General features: G+C 40.3%; 1 protein-coding gene across 1 annotated transcript in view; it reads right to left on the minus strand.

The window, feature by feature from the left end:
• Positions 1-1040: 1040 nt before the first annotated feature.
• The window catches only part of znf385a (zinc finger protein 385A), a 112626-nt gene continuing 92453 nt past the window's right edge, over positions 1041-21213 (minus strand). Inside the window, 5 exon segments of the mRNA XM_073875346.1 lie at positions 1041-2302; positions 2428-2520; positions 2855-3039; positions 7800-8129; positions 15627-15801. Of these exon segments, the coding sequence (XP_073731447.1) occupies positions 2075-2302; positions 2428-2520; positions 2855-3039; positions 7800-8129; positions 15627-15801 (1011 nt within the window). The 3' untranslated portion in view covers positions 1041-2074.

Genomic DNA, 21213 nt, shown 5'->3' on the forward strand with positions numbered 1-21213 from the left:
TCAAAGCACAATGGTGGATGCTAACCGCAGCTAGCATGAAGTAATGGCGTTATCATGATGACGTACGAAACCTGTTTCTCACACGCAAACAATGCAAACAATGCCACAAATAAACAAAGTGAAACTAATCTACACACAGGTACGTAAAGGCTATGGCTGACTTATACCCTGTCACCCACTCAGACATTGATAAGACCCTTTAATATGAAGAGCCCGTCCCTTGAGTGGCCCATTCTTGCTTTAAACTCCCACCCTTTGTACTATAAAGGCTAATATTTATTTCTGTGGAAGAACATGAAGGCCTATCTGCAGGAGTACATACCCATTGATAAAACCCGGTACAGTAGGTGTACGCTCATCTACAACAAATAACACAATTTGATTTCTTATTGCATTGCAATATCCAAAAAACAGTAAGACGATGCACTTTGCTTGTCAATGGAAGGGTTCATCTCCTGGATGCGTTCGATGTGTCCATGTTTAATCCGATCCCACCCAAGTGCACGTTTGCAATCTTCCATAGAAAAATATTCCCAGTTTTTTGTTCATTTTTGTTTAGTTTAGAATTTCCACAACGATATTTGTTCAACGTAACAGTGTGCTATGAAAACGAATCAAAGTACAATAAAACAATAGCAGTAATCCATCATAACAAAACAAGAAATCATATGCATTGCATGGCTTTAGATTCACAACAGGAATACCAAAAAGAGGGAAATTGCACAGTCATGTCCGCCGTGACCTCGCGTCCTCACTTCTGCCACTGTGTCAGCCCACATCTTAACTCCATGATCACTTTTATTTAACTAAACCGTTCGTCTTGTTGGAGAGGCTGACGTGTGCCGTCAGTCCTTGACGTCTTGTGAGACTGAACATAGAGAACGTGCAGAAAATGAGAAGAGGACCGTATTGCTTGTCAGAAACTCTTCACTCGGGGTTGCATAATGTCCATTCTCCACAGAAACACATAAACCATAGAGCATTTATTGTACATGTATGTGAGTCCAAGTGTGTGCTTAGGTTTGTTGCCTTTCTCTGAGAATCACAGTCTACCCGTCTGTCTTTTTCAGCTTTTGCTAACAGTTACATCATTCTCTAGATTTTTCCTTTATGAATATACCGGCTTGGATGTTCTGAACTAAACTACGCTACATACCAGAATAGATAGACATAAACTGATCTTATCTAAGATCTAAGAGGGGTTTTCCGTCAGGTGACAGCTATGTGGTTTCTCTGGCATCTCTTTATTCCTTAAAAGATGCAACTGATCGGAGGAACCTTTTTGACATTGCAGTTGTGCATCTAAAAGGTGAATTTGGTCAAGATGCTTCTACACACTACCAGCATTAGGAAAGAGTTGGGCATCATCAGACTTCTTCCCTCATATTTACCCATAATCCCCTGCTCATGACATAGTAACTGGTTAAACTGCATCAGAATTTGCAGTTTGTTTTGCTCTTGAAGGCATAAAGACGCTTTGAGCATCTCCAAAGCTAAAGCCAGACGGGGCATGAGCTGAATACAGCGAACCGTACTGATGTATTTTTTTTTTAATCTTGGTGTATTGAATGAGATGGACAGAGAGGATAAAACAGTAAATTGTAGTCTTGGTGTGTATGTGTCTGTTGTTTTTTTGGGGGGGTCTTATAAGACCCCAACCCCATAGGTACCTAACCCATTTCCAGCATGTGTGGCTACAATGCTGCTAGCTCACAGTACAGTTTATGTAGAGGGTAGAATGTGATAAGATAATGAACGAAGATGTCAAATGCATCAAGCTTATTTATTTATTTATATATTGCTCTATTCCAACAATCCCTGCATTTGTCCAATCATCCATGAGTGAATAAATCACTCTATACGGCAGGCTGGGATGATGGAAATCGGGTCGGAATGCCTACTGAGGTCTTTTCACACCCGCCCTCACCATCTTTATGATTGATTTTATTTTCAGTGATTCGATTGTTGTCATTGCTGTGGTGTTTCGCTATTATTTTCTTGAATTCTTCACAGTGTGCTTTTGGAGGTGAGGCTCCGGACTGGCTGTGGTCGGCTAAGGGGGTCGGGGGTGGAGTCAGTACGGAGAGAAGAGGATCGGCCCGTGCGAGGTGCGGATGGGTCCGGGAGCTGGTCTCAGGATGGCGTGGCTAAGGGGTGGGCCTTGCAGGAGGTGATGATGCGGGTGGGGTGCGGGACCTGCGGCGCGGAGGGCAAGCTGGTTGGAGGAAGCGGCAGCGGCCATTGCTGCGGCAACAGCAAGGGGACTGGGCAGGAGGCCGGCGCCTAACGCTTTGGTGAGATCCTAAACGGAGATAAGATTTGGTTACATACTGTAGAGATACACTACTACTGTAGTATTTTGATGTCACACTATTTATAGATCCTTAAACATAACATTTATGGCATTAACAAGGATTCGTGACCTACCGCAAGGTCAGCTCCCCTGTGCTTCTTGTGTCGGCTTAGGAGAGGGTTGGGCTTTCCTGCCACTCCGTCTCTGTGTCTTCGACTTGATATGTGCTGGGAACACAGACCAGACATACCGATATAAAGACAGTAGAGCAGCAAATAATTGTCGTTTTAGATTAAAGGCGGAGTCCACGATGTTTGAAAAACGCGTTTGAAAAGGAGACGGGCCGACTACCAAAACACACTTATAGCCAATAAAATCAAATCAAATGCAGGGTTACGTATGTGTGGGGCGGGTCTATCAACAGAAGGTCCAGATTCTATTGGGGTAGGGGCGTGTTTGTTTAGATGATTTCAAATATCAACATTGGCTTTCAAACATCATGGACTCCGCCTTTAAGCAGGCCTATGTTAACACACAGATTGGCCATGCCGACCCACACACCTGTTTGAGCTGCAGTTCTGAGTTGACCCGCACATTGCAGATCTCACAGTGGAAGGTGCGTTCCTGAGTGTTGGGGTCTGTGGCCCCGCCTCCCTGCTCACCGCTGGGCTTCGGACCCAACCGTGGGTATGCCTTAATAGGGCCCAGTCCACTCCGGGCTTCCAGGATGGTTTTGTGTTTAGTGCCTGAGGAACACAGAGATGGTTTATAAATTATAATACCACCGGTCCGTTGAATGCTTGAAACTGATTGGCTGATGAACGTTCTGAGGTGTGCAATTATTTTCTGGGAAACGCACGATGAACGTAGTTCCAGGCAGCTCTCTTGACCGCATTACAGTTCCATATCACTTCGCATAGTTAACTGTAATAACGGACTAACAAAAACAACATGACAGACGATTTTACGAGGCAATAACAGCGCTGTTTAGAGAGGTACAGAGGTAGCTTCGTTCACACAATCCCTCTCTCGCTCGCCCTCTCGCTGGCTCTCTCTCTCTCTCTTTCTTCTCTCTGTGTCTTTGTCGCTCTCACTCTCTTTCTAACAACTTCATTAATAACTGCATTAGAATGCTATCAAAGGCTCAAGCCTCCATGGCCAGCTTTAAATGACGTTTTGGAACAAGCAAAAGAGCCGTTGGATGAGACGCGAAATATATATTTCTACTCATAATAGTGATTTATAAGTACAAAAACGGGACAAATCCCTTTAAATATATCATGTGATTGATGTCCCGAGGTGTGGTAACCGTAGTATAAGCGGAATAATTGACGACGGGCGTTGAATTATTGAAAAATAATATTTTTCTAATAATTCAACGACTCGTCGTCAATTATTCCTTACGTATCATTATTATTAGCTCAATGGGTACATCACTATGTTAATGTAGGCCTACAGCAGAGCAAAAGGCCATTGGTTTGATCCCAGGAAACACACATACTGAGCTTATAAAGCTTGTAATGCACTGTAAGTCGCTTTGGATAAAAGCGTCTGCCAAATGCGTAAATGTAATGTCAAATGTAATTATATCATATAGTTTAATGCTTTATTTAAGTACATTACACATTTACCAGGCACTGTTATGCATCTTATATTGCACTGAAAGTACATTTTATCAGTCTCTGTGGACTCAAATCTACAATCTTGGCAATGCTAGTAGTGACATGCTCTACAGTTGAGCAACAGAAACCATTTATTGTATAAAAAGTAAACATATACAGTACACTTCATATTGTACATGTATACCAGGCAACATTGTAATATCCAGTCTCAACCACTAGAGGGATCTTGAATCTTTCACTTTGAATTACCCTTTAAATACTGCGGCTGCTCGTGCCTGTTCTTATTCCTGTATACATGTTTCCTCTCTATTCATCTCTGTTTTGACTGGATGTCATGTTTGAATCATCTGGGAATCAAATACGTTCTGATCATCAAAAAGTAGTATGTAAATCAAAAAGTGTACAAATGTTTAAACTTTCTTACATTTGGCAGAAACTTTCATGTGCATTCAAAATAGACATTTTTATAAGGATTTGAGTTCAAACCCACGACCTTTGATCTTAAAACATAGCTCATTAATTTTCCATTTCCTATGTTTGGATGCTTGTAACACATGGATCTTTTTAAAATGTCTCACCGTAATGTTCCTGGCCTCACAGTCAATAAAAACACAGCTTAGATGTAGACAAAAACACGAGACACCCACACGCTTGGGCAGCGGAGCACTGGTGTCTATTTTGAACGAAAAACATTTCTACACGTTTTATGCCAAACCAAAAAGCGCAATTTATTTTTTTCCTTTGACCGCCTTTTGCTCTTGAATTTGGGTAATAACTGGAGAGTAAAGAGAGAGAAATAAAAACCCCAACATACAGTAAATAACCCCTGTGACATTAAAAAAATGTGCTTTTGTAATATTTCCATCTAAATTTGTTGCGGCTAAGTACAACAACGGTCGTTCATTGTCTCCTGTCAGGCTGTTATTTATAAACAGCATTGCTGGAATAAACAAAAGGATGATATAGTAAATGACAGCTAAGCTGAGACTGTACAGTACATACACAGCTGTAGAAAAAATTAACCAAACAACCCACGCCTTTAACTTTTCATTCCAGGAACTCCTAAACTCTCTGTGCTCGCCTGCAAAACATCTGATTTGATTTTTGGCCTTGGTTTGAGTGTAATTTAGGTAATGGACCATATTGATTTCAGACTATAAATTTGACTTTTCCATAACACATTTTGAAGTTTACCTAAAAACACACTACAAAAATGCAAGGATTATTTTAAACCCAGCATTGGGTCAAAAAGCAGGGTTCCCACACCTTAGTTAACTTTAAAGGGACACTTCACCCATTTGCATTAAGCTTTGTACTGTATAGTTAGAACCCCAGTAATGTTTTTCAATGGTCATGCATTATTTCCTCAGTTGCCGCTGAGACAGGAGAGATTTCAGTTTTGCACTTCCTTCTTTCAATGATGTAAAAATCATAATTTTGCATCATTGAAAGAAGGAAGTCCAATATCTTTATTGAGGGGGTGAGACTACAAACACGACTTTTCTCGGTCAAACAGGCACCAAATTCAAAATGTACGTTACACTTCGACTACAAATATGACACACTTTCTATAAAGATTAATGTTTCTGAAAGGCTCCTTTAAGTTCAAAGACCTTTCAATGACTTTCCAGGTCCAATACCCTCAAATTCAAGGACAAAATTTGGGGACACATTCAAGTAAGAGCAAGGTTACATCATGTTACCTTTAAAGTTACAATGTTACAGTTCCCTTTTGAGGGAACTCGCGCTGCGTCACTGAGTTGACACTTTGGGAACGCCTCCAAGGATAAGTGCTTCTGAATGTGTATATCAAATTCAATCAATGGTGAGGCTTGACGACAAAGACAGGGTGACGCGGGAGCCAGGAAGTATATCACTATCTGAAATATTGCCAAAGACGGCGTTACAGGGACGCAGGAAGTATGGCAAGGGAGACGCAGCGTCTCGTTCCCTTCTCAGGGAACAACAGTTACATACGTAACCCGAGACGTTTTCATGTGTCACAACTACTGTATGCAAAAAAGCATTTTGGTATGAATCAACATTTGCATACAGAAGATATAAAAGTGAACACTTTAGCACGTATGCTTAAAAAGTTTAGAATTTTTATGATATTATCCTACACTACACAGGGAATAATAAGGATTTTTTCCAGAAAACTTCTTGCATAAAATAGATTCAAGCACTTTCAATGATCTGTATCTATGTATGTAGATTTTCAAAAACTTCTCAGGGCCTTGAATTTTTACCCCCAGATTCACAAACTTTCAAGGACTTCAAGGACCCATGAGAACCTTGAAAAAGGGACAAATACGGTGGGGTTGAATTAACCCAGAATTTTTTTATATTTGACCCAACAGCATTTTGGGTTGAAACAACACAGGATAGGTGTAATTTTAATCCAACGAGTCAGGCTCGTCCCTTTTTGACCCAAAAGCTGGGTTGAAAATAACACAGCATTTATTGTGTGCAGTAATGGTGTGGAATGGCTTCCATATGGCGTCCATGTGTCAAAGTGCGAATGTGTGCTTTTAACTTACCAGACAACGTAAACAATTGTCAAACGCCTTATGCAAAATTCATATCATTTGGCCTTATGTCAAACTAGCCCAACATGAAATATTTTGAATCAAATGAACTGTCTTCCAATAAAGACTGACTGCTGTTTTCCTTTATAAATAAAAGATTAAATCAATAATAAATTAACAGATACAGTTGTGTGCCTGTCAACATCCGTCACCTCCTCAAACAGAGTTATTTATGTAGACACAAACTGAATAATACAGCAGAACGACAAAGATCTGCACAGGCATTTGATATACCACAAGCTCCAAGCCTCACTGCGGTGCAAAAACTGATCTACCTTTTGTTTTGGGGCGCACTTGAAAAGATAAAATAATACAGATGTAACACTCTGTGATTTTAGACGTTTTAGGAAGTTGTTCGGTGATGGATGTAATTACTGGTTTTCCCTCGGGTGATGCCCTGAGCTACAGTATGCAAAGCACATTTCTGCAGTTCAAATCTTGCATTTTATCAAGGCGAGTTTTTAAAAATGATTATGTCTTTGCAATACTTGCCGTCAGGGAAGAAAGAATATGAATTATTCATGATAGTGACGATTCTGCTGACACTCTATAATTGAGCAACTTCTTTCACTGCAATTTTTATCTGGCTATTGAGTTTACAAAGACAGTGAATAAACGTATTTTAAAAGCATTTAGGTGAGTATAAGGGATGCATAACGATTAATCGCGATTAATTAATTTATTTCTATAAGTATATATGTATTTATATATAATACAAATTATACATAAATATACAAATGTATATACACATGTAAACATTTCTTAAATATATACATGTATGTGTGTGCATTTATTTATACAAAGTTATTATACACAGTTCGCACACATATATGATGTAAACAAAAACTTTTATTCTGCTACAGATTAATCACGATTAATCGTTGTGCATCTCTAGTGAGTACTGATGTTTTTACTACTGGGAGATGCCCAGTTTCCATTTATCAGTATTTAATGGTGTGACATGTAAGAACATTAAGAGCGAAAAATCATTCTTAGTTAACACAGATGTGTATAAATCACATCTTGGATATGCTTTATCACATCTGTATTAAAACATACTCATGTTTTGCAATCAAACAGCTGTGCTGCATATGACATTGTGGAAATAGCTTTGTGAGAGATCTTATCTGTAAAAAAAATTCAGAGATTGAGTACTGTCGGTTGGTGAGACACACTAAAAATGTATTCAGGGAGCATTTGAATTTATGTATGAGCTATGGGTGTTTTTTTACACGATAAAGGATGTTCGGCGCAAGTCAGCATGATAAGTTATTGAGTTTAGGAACAAATCTTTACCTTTATTGTGGGCTTCCAACTGGGAGAGCGAATTGACGGCCACTTTGCACAGTGAGCAGTAAAGCAGCTTTTTGGCTTTGTCCTCTTCAGTCTCAGGATTGCCTGGAGTGACTGATGATGCTCCAGGGGCACCGGTGCCTGTTTGATCCGAGTTGGCGGAGCCACAGCCGGGGGATGAGGAACTGGCCGGGGGTTGTTGAGGTGTAGCAGGGGTGGAAAGAATGGGACAGGTAGAAGGGTTCGGAGAATCTGGGGATGGGGGAGCAGAAACAACCACGGGCCCTGAGGCCACCGCAGGTCCGTTTAACTGTAAAGCTGACTGCATCTCCTCTGAAAAGCAAAGCAGAGAACAAAACAACAATTACATGGTGTATTTAAGGGAGTTAATGGGCTTTACCTTTTCATCTTGAAAATAACAAAAAACAGAAACCACAGAAAGTGTTTCTTTCCTGTAAACCAAGCCTACCTCAAATCGCTTGTCTCGAAATACACAAGCCCAGCTTTATGGACCACATAAAAACAAGTTCACAAAATTACTTTGTAAACTGTAATTATTTCCACATGTAGGGATTCTTTACCCTGCTCCCAAACCCAACGTTACAGGGTCAAAAGCAAATCTTTCAAAAACATAAGGAGTTAATCATACAAATTAGCCATCTCATAAAATAAGTATGAATTGCCATGAGATATGTTGCTGTTTCTGTTCTAAACAGAGAGAAAGACAACGTAATGCAGGGTTCACACCAGACGTGGTAGAGGCGGAAAGCACGATTTATTAACATGTTAAGTCAATACAAAATGCGATTAGGCATAGTGTGGCGCGGTGTGGTTGGCGCGCTCCACGCGAATTGAGCGTTGCCGCGGGAAACGCGCGAGTTGAAAAATCTTAAATTCGGATTTCCGCGCCACGTTAACCAATCAGGACCTTGCTGTAGTAGTGACGTGATTACAGGAAGCGAGCGGAGTCTTATGCCTGGCTCACACTACAGGATCATTTTTAATTTGTTTTGTTAATATGCTAATTATTTTAGTGCAACTTATTTCGTGTATGCCTATTTATTTTATTAAATTTCCTCTATACACAGAATAGCTGCAGGTGCGTGATGTGACTGACCATCATCATGTTCTGTTGTTTTTTAAGATATTTTAGATAATGTTTCTAAAAGAGTGACAATGTGAATCAAGCAAGGAATTAATTTTGATATTTTAAATAGTCTGTCTGCCCCAACGAGCTGCAGTTGTGGCGGAATGAAAGTAGAATGAAACACTTTACTTCCACAAACGGTTTCTCAGGGTGCGCTGTCTACCCGTACAACAGCTTGTTTCGCGGTCCCGAAAGCTGTCAATCATCTCTGTCTCTCAATGATTATTGTGAAAGTACTGACGTAATTATTCGGATTTAAAATCCTAACTATTAAACATGTTTGATAAGATCGGGGTGGCCCCGATTTGCTTGAGAGCATATCGGAAGGTGTAAGTTTAGATTTTTAAACGTCTCACATTACAGGATAATCTGGACCAAACGGGGGTCGATCGAGGTCCATAGGCTACCCGATTTTCACTCGGATTCTTGGGAGGGGAAAATCCGGGTAAATTCGGCCCGATTATCCTGTAGTGTGAGCCAGGCATTAGCGGAGTCGCAGAAGCCCATCCCATGACGCGAATTTCCATGTAAATGTCCTGAATGACTAGAATTTCACACGCGAATGAAGCGAGTACACTCAAATGTTCGAGCGTCCAACTACGCGCGAATAGCACGTTTTTGCCGCCTCTACCATAGCTGGTGTAAATGCACCATTACTGTGGGTTCACACCAGCCGCGTTTGAGACGTCAAATTCACGTCTGGTTTGCTGCTTAAACAGCTTGAGTTTACTCGCTTCATTCGTGCGTGAAATTCTAGTCATCGAGACGTTCACCTGGAAATTCGCGTCATGGGAGGGGCTTCTGCGATTCGGCTCGCTTTCTGTAATCACCCAACAGCAAGCTCCTGATTGGTTAATGTGGCACATTTTTCCGCCAAAGTTCAAATTTTTCAACTTGCGCATTTCCCATGGCAACGCTTTATTCACGTGAACTAGACGCGCGAATGAGGCGACATCGCGTCTACCGCGCCGCACTAAACGCCTCATTTGCGCCGCAAGACCTCCAGACGCGTGTTAACGTGTCTTCACATTGACTTAAAGGTGCTCTAAGTGAATTCATGTGTTTTAGACCATAAAAATTTTTTGTTACATACAGCAAACATCTCCTCACTATCTGCTTGCTGCCTGTCCGCTGATCAAACTGTAAAAAACCGCGATCTCTGTAGACAGCCCAGGCTCTACAAACTTCAATATAAGCACAGTGGCCAAACCTAGCACCACAAAACAAAACAAAGTGTTCCAGCCAATAAACAACAAGAAGGATTTGGGGGAGGGGGTTGGGCGCGTGCATGAAAGCACGGAAGGGAGAGGGAGGAGTTAGCTACGCTCCGTTGTTTGAAAACAGTTCAAACATCAACAAAAAGTGACGTCTTGCAGATTCGCTTAGAGCACCTTTAACATTGAAATCACTTGCGCTTGACGCCTCTACCGCGGCTGGTGTGAACGCAGCATTAGATAGCATTTCCCTACATAAAGTTATTACAGAATATGTTAATCAGACGCACACGCACATGCTGCATACTCGAGAGTGATTTTAAGGGAGGAAACTGCATACGCAATAGCTTTGGAATTTACATTACTTGAGTACATCCAGTACTAAAACCCTAAATTTGGCAATGGGGAGTTTTACACACTTCCAGCTGCCCCTTTCAGTTAAAATTGTGGGATATCAGAACAATCCAGCCCCTAGATGAAGGTTTTAGATGGATTATATGAAAGTATCCCCTAAACAGTTACTTCATTCCTTAATTGGCTTGCGAGCATCATGTATGTTTTTCTCATTTTACAAACACTTGACTACATGGTCCAACATAACCTATTAATCACACGGTTTCATCTGTCTCCATGAGCACCATAAACACACAGATTAGTTTGACCTCATACTGTCTGTATAATATAACCCAGAATTACTTTTATATGCAATCACAGAAAGATCAGATATGGTGGATTTTTAAACACAAGTTTTACACAATCCACAGTTTTGAATAACACAGAAATTATCTTTTTTACAGTTTAATAGCCTTTGCTATGGTGACAAATCCTGAATGGCAGGTGGATTAGAGCCAATCAGATCCCTCATTTAAAAAAAACGAAACAGTCAAAAGTACTTTCTATCTCTCCCTCTCTCTGTTTGTGGATCAGATGAAAGCCTATGTTGTATTTCTTTTTGTCCTGAGCTGCTTTCCGCGGCTCGTAAAGATCATCTGGATCAAAGCTTAAGGGTGACGGCACATTGCTCTTGGAAGATACAGGATGTTACGGCAAACCGCCTTGCCCTTGAAAGAACGCCACATATAGATCAACGCTTGATCTTTGCGTGAAGACTTCTTGCTATTTCAGAATAAACGATCCGGAGGGTGGGATTTGGACTATAGGTGCAGGTGTGGTACTGAATAACCTAAATATGAACTCTGAGCTAATATTCCCAGGACTCCTTTTACACAACACACCCATTCCTTTATACCCCCCACCCACCCTAATACAAACACTCACTCGGTTACACATTACGAAATATGTGGGTTTGGCTGCATGCATGTGGTTGTGGTTAGTGGATGTTTGATTTGAGGGAGTGGGGTGCGTGTAACGGGGATTTCAGAATCCTAGATGTTCTGGATGTTCGCCATAGCCACCAACATCATTTACATGTTCGCCGTGCTGTACACCCGCCTGCCCCCCATTTATTCTTTGCTCTGCATATTTGAGAACGTGGTTACACAACGTGTGCTCATATTTATTGTATAAATCACAAGTGCTTTCATTAAGCTCCTGCAGAAGTCAGACACTGTAAACACTAGGAAGCGATGACATAAATATTTGCTAATAATGCTAATATTATTGGTTTGACTGTTGAAGCATCGCATGCCAAAATTGGACATGGAATTGCAAAATTATGGGTGTACATTACATTTATGCATTTATTCAAAGCAACTTACAGTGCATTCAAGCTATACATTTAATCTTGCGTTTGGTGTTGCTTGGGTTCGTACCAGTGATGCGCGGGTTGATCCAAAATGAGCGGGTGCCTGTGGTCACCCAAGGTTACGAGTCATCCAAAAATAATGATATTCAGGTAGCAGTCGGTCAGGTCTTTGAAATAAAGATTTTTCTGCGTTCCGAGTTGAGGGCATGTTAGTTGAAAACGTTGGTCGGTTGCAGGTTGTTTATACATTGACCCGCGCATCACTGATTCGTACCCTGATAGAAGTTTGGCACAAAAGGTGGTGTGCAATGCGGTAAGGCGGGGGTCTGATGCGGAAAGGCAGGTGGATCAGATGTTCGAAGGGTTAGGTAAAAGCTCCCACCCTTCCCAACATCAATATTTAATAAACCCTGAAACAGGACGCTTGAATGAGCTCCAGGATTTATTAAATATTCAGTCGGGTGCATACCACGCTTAGATCGCCGTTTTCCAGATGCATCGTACAGCAGGGTGAATACTTGTAGTTTTTTATGGAGTCTGGCTGTAATTGAGGTTCTTTTGCCACTGGTTTTACACCGCAGCAGCCGGTGACAGTGGAAAAGATAGACACGCATGCACGAAAGCGTCTGTTTCCAGATGTGTTTATTTCAGCAGGTTGGGCACAGAGTGCTGCACGATTCAATGCCAAACCTCCCGCGCCACCTGCCAAGTGTCCCTGGCATTGCAGGACCTGTTAGCCGCATCCAAACCTTGTAAAACATCCTAAATACTCCCTACAACAGGAAATGTAAAAAGTTAAATATAAGGAGCATGCTTAGGCTACTCTAAAAATGCTTTCTAAAAGAGAGCAAAATATATACTGTAGGTTTGGCATTAATGTTCGGCTTCAATTTCAGCTTAGACATGCAGTAGGCAACTCGATAAGCTCTTAACCGGTGACTCCAATGGTCTGAGTATTGTCTTTCTCGCTCGAAGAAAAAGCCGTATCTGCTGATGCGTGAAGGAAAATCATCAATAAATTACGTCTGTGGCAGACGAACTTCAACACGGCCTTGTGTTTCTCACGAAGCGTGGGAATTCGGCTCTTGTGCCTTCACACACACATAGAGGAAAGCAAGCTGTGTAGACAAGTGAGTTAAAGAGGTTAGGGCCTCTGCTGCATCCCCAACATCCAGTCACAAGCGTTTAAACTCACACAGACAACACTGGTAAAAGACTAGAGAGATCTCGAAAAAGCCGGTGAGCTCTAACCTTGTACAAAATGACTTGACACTGTACAACCGCACACACATTTCTCTTCCTCCACACAAAGGGCTTTAAATGTCCAGATGGAACTGCAGCTGTCAGGACTCAAGGGCTGGATGTGCAATGAAGACACTGTTGTGAAACTAGTTTATGAAAAGGCATCAAAACAAACCGATTGCTGGGATATACAAGCAAGTGAGCGTTTGGCCTGCAAAGGGCCGAGGTCACGGCGGTGAGGTTTGGATGAAAAACAGCATTCTTTAAAATGGATCTGGTTTCCCGGATGATTTGCTTTGGCACGATGCCATTCGAACTCTTCCTGGGATCAAGACTGTAGTTGTTTTGTATGCAGACAAATCCCTCAGTGAAATAGACAGCTGTAATCTCCTCTTCGTCCCAATGCTGCTGTGTGACGGAGATGATGAAGACGAGAGTGGGGGGAAATATAGCAGCCATATTGTCCTGCTTATTTTAAAAATGAGCTGGACTCCTGTGGTGGCCAAGGGGCACAAATTCAAAATATGTGTGGCTTGTCATGTCAAAATATGTGTTCGGTGTATCATGTGAACCTATGTGCATCATGCGTCATTTCAAAATAAATGGCTGCTGCACATTAGTTTAGCTAGTTTAGCATTAATTTAGTTTAACACTAAACTCTGATTACACATGAGATTAAGGAGTATCTGGCAAACTCTTTTATCATAAACCCCTTTGAAGCATCTGCAGCAGGCATGTATTTTGACATGCCGCGTGATGCTGATAGGTTCACATGATGCGCCGAACACATACAGTATTTTGACATGACGGGCTAAATACATGTTTTGACGAGCTTCGCATCGTGCGCCCTTGAAAAAAAGTCACTGTCCGCCACTACCGGAATTAAGCATCTGTATTTACAAGAGCTGTCGAATTAACACGTTTCTTTATATTAGTACTAAACTAAATTTGAATCGAATTAAGATAACATGATAAAACACCTAGTTTGCAGCACTTCGACCTCGACACACAGTAACATCATCACTCGTGACCCCTCTCGCTCGAACTTCCGTAAATGTTTCTGCGCCCGAAGTGCTGCAAACTAAGTGCTCTTCCACCATACAATATAGTTCTCATTTTTTATCCCCTTAAAAAATCACCATGTTTTATTTTGTGCCACAATACTTACTCGTGTAACTACTCATATAACAGTCTTTAAATAGGGAAACATGGAAGTGTTTGGTGGCTTCTAAATTCATCACTGTTTGGATCCTAAGGAATGAATGGGGCTAGGCTAAATGCTAACAAATTCACAACGTGCTGTACAAAGATTTAGTGCACACATTGAAAAAAGATAAGTATGTATTAATTAATCTGAGTTGAGGTAAAAACATAGTAAAATATTGAAAAACGGTGGTGTTTTCCTTTAAAAGTTGCTTTATTTTGGGGTATTATGGGGGTGATATTAATTTGACTAATTAACCAACATATTATTCATTCAATTAAATGAAATTATTGATTTAGCCTTAATAATGTCTACAATTTTTGTCTGATACACGTTTCAGTAGTGGCTAGGGAATGTGCAAATACAGTAAATACAGCTAAAAGTTTCCAAGAGCCCTTATATCAATAATTCTTCTTAAGGCTTTTTATATGAATTTGTTTTGGCAGCCACGGACAGTTGTCTAAAAATGGAATCCAAACACACTGCTCATAAAAAGTTGTGTGCGTTCCTGATGGTTTTCATCATTCGGCAATGATACAGTAAAAAACAAACGAAACGGAGAGACCCTCCGTTGCATGATTTATAACTGATGACATTATAAACTCAACACCTCTTTTCACCTCACCACCATTATGATGCTCCCAACGTTTAATCGATTCTCATTAAAGGAAGATCAGTTTTCATGTTTCCATCCTGCCTTAAATGGTTAATCCTCAGACCTCTAAACGTTTTATTTATCTACCCTCTCACCAACTCCGTCCTTGTCTGACTCGCTGCTCACCCTTTGCACCAACCCGGCCTTCCTAATCCCTGAGTTTATCCTGATTTAGAGACAAATGTGCTTCTAATACCTCATAACACAAGACTTTCAGCTATAGGCCTTCATAATAAAGCTGTAAAACACATGGCTTGCAATAGAAACGCTTTTATTGTAAAATTAGGCTCTGGATGTTTCATACCCTCATTCAGACCTCCTCAGTGTTAATGTTTCATTGCAATTGCTTGTGACAGATCCCAGGCCTTCAATGATAGGAATGTCTGATTGGCTGGATCTTATGCGTGAAGTCAGACCACACAATAACAGAAAAATATTTTGTGTCCTAGTTTTTAGAGTGAATTAACATTGTTTTGCTATCATTGTTCTACGGATTAAAAAATCCACTACGGCATGAAGACACGATTTAGTGCTTCATATTGTTTAACTTAGTGTAGAGTGTTTCATTTTGTGCAACCCAATATTTCCTTTATAAACTAAATATTGATACCAGATGTGTAATTCATTACAGTACATAAAATCAAGCATGCACCAAAAGTGTACCTGCTTTACTGGGATCCGTGTCCGAGGATACGGCCGGCAGGGATCCTGTAGGTGACGGAGAAGAGACGGGTCCAGGAGGAGGTTTGTCACTCTCTTGTGGGCGGCTCTTGGACGTCTCGATGCCTTTAAGTCTCCGAGCATGCCGGTTCCCTTTATAGTGGGCTTCTGCCTGACTCTAAAAGTACCAAAGAGGAAAGAGAGATGCTTGATCAGTCTATGAGAGCAAATTTTTCAATCCAAGAGGCTAAAAAGATCTGCACCCAAACAAAAGTTTCTTCTGGTAGAAAATAGTGTATTCTGCTTTATTTAGCTGCCTTAGTGGCTCGAATCAAACCAAGAAAAACATAAAACAGCTGACTATTCTGAAGCTCTAATCTACATAAACAATTCACTTCTCCAATCTAGTCCAGTCATTCATCAACGTGAGCTCTATTAGGAACACATGAGGGATGGGAACATGGGATTTATTTCCAAAAAAGCACACATCTATAGACGGCATTGTCATTATGGGGGAGCGGACTGCTACTTATACCTTCAACCAGATCACCTACCGGCAGCTTCCCAGAGTTTAAACACAGGAATGCATCCCATCAAGACAGCTATGATGACTATTAAGTGACTGGATTATCTGTGCACGAAACTGAGAATGAGTTGACAACAGCTCAACAGAGACTGGGAGCTGGACCAAGAGACTCATGCCGGAGTGTCATCCAAGACTTGGACGATAACAATATAAGATATTTATTCATACAGTGTTTGGATTGAAAACCATTCTGTATTTACTGACAGGTGTGACTTTCATACTAGATACAGACATACAAAAGTGCATAAAAACACACACAAGAGCGAATGAAATAATGTATATGCAAGATGACCACTTGATAATGATAAGCTATATTAAATCATTGAATAATTAAAGGTTATATTGTATCTTTAAAGGAAAACACCACCGTTTTTCAATATTTTACTATGTTCTTACCTCAACTTAGATTAATTAATACATACCTATTTTTTTTCAATGCGTGCACTTTTAATCTTTGTACAGAGCTTCTTGAATGTGTTAGCATTTAGCCTAGCCCCATTCATTCTTATGGCTCCAAACAAAAGTTTTATTTTGTGTCACCATACTTACTGGTGTAACTACTCATGTAACAGTCTTTAAATAGGGAAAACATGGAAGTGTTTGGTGGCTTCTAAATTCATCCCTGTTTGGATCCTAAGGAATGAATAGGGGTTGGCTAAATGCTAACACATTCACAAGGCGCTGTACAAAGATTAAAAGTGCACACATTGAAAAAAGATAGGTATGTATTCATTCGTCTAAGTTGAGGTAAGAACATTGTAAAATATTAAAAAAACGGTGGTGTTTTCCTTTAAAGGTGTTAAACATATACAGGTTTCAAATACCTCCTCTTTATTTGGTCATATCCTGTAATGGTCTCTCCCAAAGCTTACACAAGGCTTTCATGTATTAATACCAAAAAGCATACTGTATTCTGCAGCTGTAGTAGAGAACTTACAGTGAACCTTGGGAATTGAATAGGTATATACTAGGATAACCCACAGAGGCATTTGGGGTACACGTGAAGTGGGGGATGACATTAGGCTGGCTCTCCCTGTCTGTGGTGGCAGGCTGTGGGTTGTAATTGGTGATGACGGAGCCTTATATAGCTGTGGTGGTCTGTAATCGAAGCCTTCAGGGGTTTGAAGGAGCTGCCTGTCTAAAGTACTAAGATACTAAGGACACTGAGGGGAAAAAGGACTAGAGGAGAACAGATCTCTGGGATCAGGAGAGAATGAGAAGAAAATCCGTGGCTGTGACAGACAGAGTGGGATTCATCCTCACCAGAGCTTTATTGAGTACTACTGAATTAAAGTCTAAAGATATATACTGTATTTATGAACGTTTCACCTGATCCTGACGAATTGGACTGAATAATGAAAAAAGCAGTGAATAAGGACCCATGGGAACTCCTTCAATACTGCACTGTCAGAATGAATGGTCCCAAGATGTCACTGGGGAGGTACCCTTTAGAAAGGTCCTAATACGTAGCATTTAGGTACAGATATAGCATTTAGGTACAGATGTATATACATTTGGTACCAACATGTACCGCTAAGGTACTAATATAAACTCTTTAGCGCTATGTGCAACCCAAAGCATTTAACTATGGCTGAAATGCCAGGCGACCTTAAAGGCGCTCTAAGCGAATCTGTGACGTCACTTTTTGTTGATGTTTGAACTGTTTTCAAACAAACGGAGCGTAGCTAACTCCTCCCCCTCCCCCTCTCTTCCATGCTTTCATGAATGCGCCCAACCCCCACCCCCAAATCCTTCTTGTCGTTTATTGGCTGAAACACTTTGTTTTGTTTTGTGGTGCTAGGTTTGGCCACTGTGTTTTTATTGCAGTTTGTGGAGCCTGGGCTGTACAGAGATCGTGTTTTTTTACAGTTTGATTAGCGGACAGGCAGCAAGCAGATAGTGAGGAGATGTTTGCTGTATGTAACAAAAAATGTTTTATGGTCGTAAATTCGCTTAGAGCACCTTTAACAGGAACTATTTTAAATATTTTGAAATCACAAACCACAGACATGACGGACTACACATGTTGTGATGAACTTTGCATTGTGCGCCCTCGAAAAAAGGAGTCACCGGCCGCCACTGCCCAAAGTAAAATAATTTTTAATCTCTCGAAGCTCAGCGCTTAGTGCAAAAAACAAACCCCGCCAGCTGCTGGCATTTTTGAAAAGCACCATGCTTCCATTGGAAACAATAAAAAATATGCCGGTCACTGGAATAAACACCTTGGTGGGCATGCCCCCTTATACTGTAGGTGCAAATGTGCTGGTACTGCCCCAGTGAACAATTTTTTGGCCATTTTTATGACAGTGTGTTTAAAAAACATCTTAGGGTGAGAGCTTTAGAAGCTGCTTGATAAGATGTCAAGAAATAATTTTTACAAATAAGGTAAGGGTGACTAAAGATGCAACATACAGTAATCTAATCAGGGCTCCAGACTAACTTTTTTCACTAGGAGCACAGTGGCCCCCAACTGAAAATTTTAGGGGCGCAACCAAAAACTTTAGGGGCACAGACCGTAAATCAACATGCTAACCAAATAATCACATTCCTACAAATTTCCACTGTATTACTAATACATACTTTGATGATATATGCAGAAAGTACAACGTGCTGTTTCAAATTCAGTGTTACATCAGAAAAAAGGTCAAATTTACTGAATGTAAAATTCAAAGTTACATTTTTGTTACTTCACAATTTTGATGAGCTTACCATTATTCTTAAATTTGCAAAAATGTTAGTAAAGATTAAAGAATTAATCAGAGACCAAAAACCTTTGACTGGCAGTGTGTACAGTATGTGTACATGTGCATTAATATACTGTAAACCTACAGTAATACTAGGCAATTTTAACACAGTGCGATAACATGCACTGTAAAAAATATGCATAATTTTTGTCAAATCAACATATATTTTTAAAAATTAAGTTAAACAATTTCAATTTGATTTGATAAATTATGTCAAATTTTCACAAGCCAAAACTTAAAATTGTAGGTTAAATTGACTTGCAAAACCAAGTTGTTTTTAATATCATGCTGCCTTTTTTTACAGTGTGCAAAATGTGCAACACATCCAAGAGTAAATCAACAACAGGATTGTCGTCAATGACTTGTGCAAGAAAAAGATTTAAAGCAGACTAGAGTCGTAATTGCAAACATGAGTTAGGGACAGTGTTGGAAACAGCTAAAAATAGCAATAGCATTCCTAACATACCACATTTTTCAGTAGCATGACAGCTGTTTAATGCTGCCACGCTTAACTAAATCATCACTTTTGCAAATATCTTAAACATTGAGCTTTTTGTGTTCGTAATAATGTAACTTGACTGTAGTAACTTAAGCTTTCCGAGCAACAAGATACTTATACTGTAGTTTAAAATGACTTCAACAGTACTGGTAAGGGAGATGACAACATTGGCAGGGCCACAACTATAGGAATGATGGGTGGGAATATCTCTTAAGGGCCACTGTTAGAAAGACACTCCACTTTTTTTGAAAATATGCCCATTTTCCAGCTCAATGAGGCACAATAATATTACGTAGTCCCCTGCTATTGAAAGTTTCGTAAGGGACTATTTTCGGACACTGCGTAATATCATTGCGCCTCCTGCAGCCATGTTACGGCAGCAAAGTCCTTGATTATTACACCAGAATGAGAGTATAGTTCCTAGCCATATCTGCATAAAAAATCACAACTTTTAATTTTCCGTCTGTCTTAGTACACAATGTAACTACGGAAGAGTCAAGTTTTAAATAGGAAAAATATTTGGTTGTTTTTTAGCACAATGCTAATGGTCTAATCAGATTCAATGGATTGTGCTAAGCTATGCTAAAAGTGGTAGCGCCAGACCCAGAGATCAGCTGAATGGATTCCAAAACGTTAAGAATCAAATGTTTAACTCTAGGAGAGCTGGAAAATGAGCATTTTTTTTTAAAGTGGAGTGTCCCTTTAAAACAAATGGTCAAAATATGTACCCCAACTGTCACTGTCGCTGTACTCGTTCAAAATGCACACCTTTGTACCTAAACAGTTCATATTAGTATTCCAAAAGTACACATTGGTGTCAATGTATACACATCTGTACTGGACTTTATGGTACATATTAGGACCTATTTAAAGTGTACCTCCCAAGTGACAGCTGGGGTACATATTTTGACCATACTGTAAGTTCAAAGGGGCTCACAAAAATCTTAGCTATGGACTGAAATATTGTAAGTGACAGCCTGTCGAATAAAATAACACTATGATACTTTAGAAATATACTTGTGTTTAGTAATCATTTTGGCAGCTAACTAAATTACTGCAAAATGCTTAAATGGATGTGAATTAGCAATACAAACTCAATTATCATACTTAAACCCTTTGAACTCATATACAGAATTCAATCATTGAATTTCTCAGTGAATGCTTTCTTAATGAGGAGAGTGCATACATTATGTGTGAATAATACCTCAGCCATTAGATATGAATACAAATTGAAAGCACCATGCCAAATTTAAGATATGCAAGCCCTCCTATGAGTGCAGTGATTATCTACAGAAAAAAGACATGAAGAAAATTCCTGCCCCAAGTTTTTCATAAATGAGATGAGTTAATCCTGAGAGCGTGGGGTGAATTCTTTTAAGATCAAAGATGGAAAAACTGAGCAAGCGCGCAGAACTTTTCCAGGGACAAATGAGGACACAAGAAGAGCCCAGACTGTCCTCATCTCACCAAATCACATGCGAACACCATGTAACAAAACATACTGTACGCCAACTTAAATATAATCATCACAACACATTTGCACGAAGAAGACTGACAGCTGCGGCCAACACAGCATATGGAAGTCTAATGTGAGCCAGTAATTGACAAAATTTTTGGAGGCCCCTGCAGTTCTGGCAAGAGGGAGACGCAGTCGACCCTGTCCTGCAGTAACGGTGACACAATGCAATGACATCATTTCTGCAACGCGGCAAGGTTATGCCTCCATCTTGCGACGACACTCCAAGCCCTTAGTCTGATGAA

The sequence above is a fragment of the Misgurnus anguillicaudatus genome, chromosome 13 (genome assembly GCF_027580225.2).
Source record: "Misgurnus anguillicaudatus chromosome 13, ASM2758022v2, whole genome shotgun sequence".
In the NCBI taxonomy this organism is placed as follows: domain Eukaryota; kingdom Metazoa; phylum Chordata; class Actinopteri; order Cypriniformes; family Cobitidae; genus Misgurnus; species Misgurnus anguillicaudatus.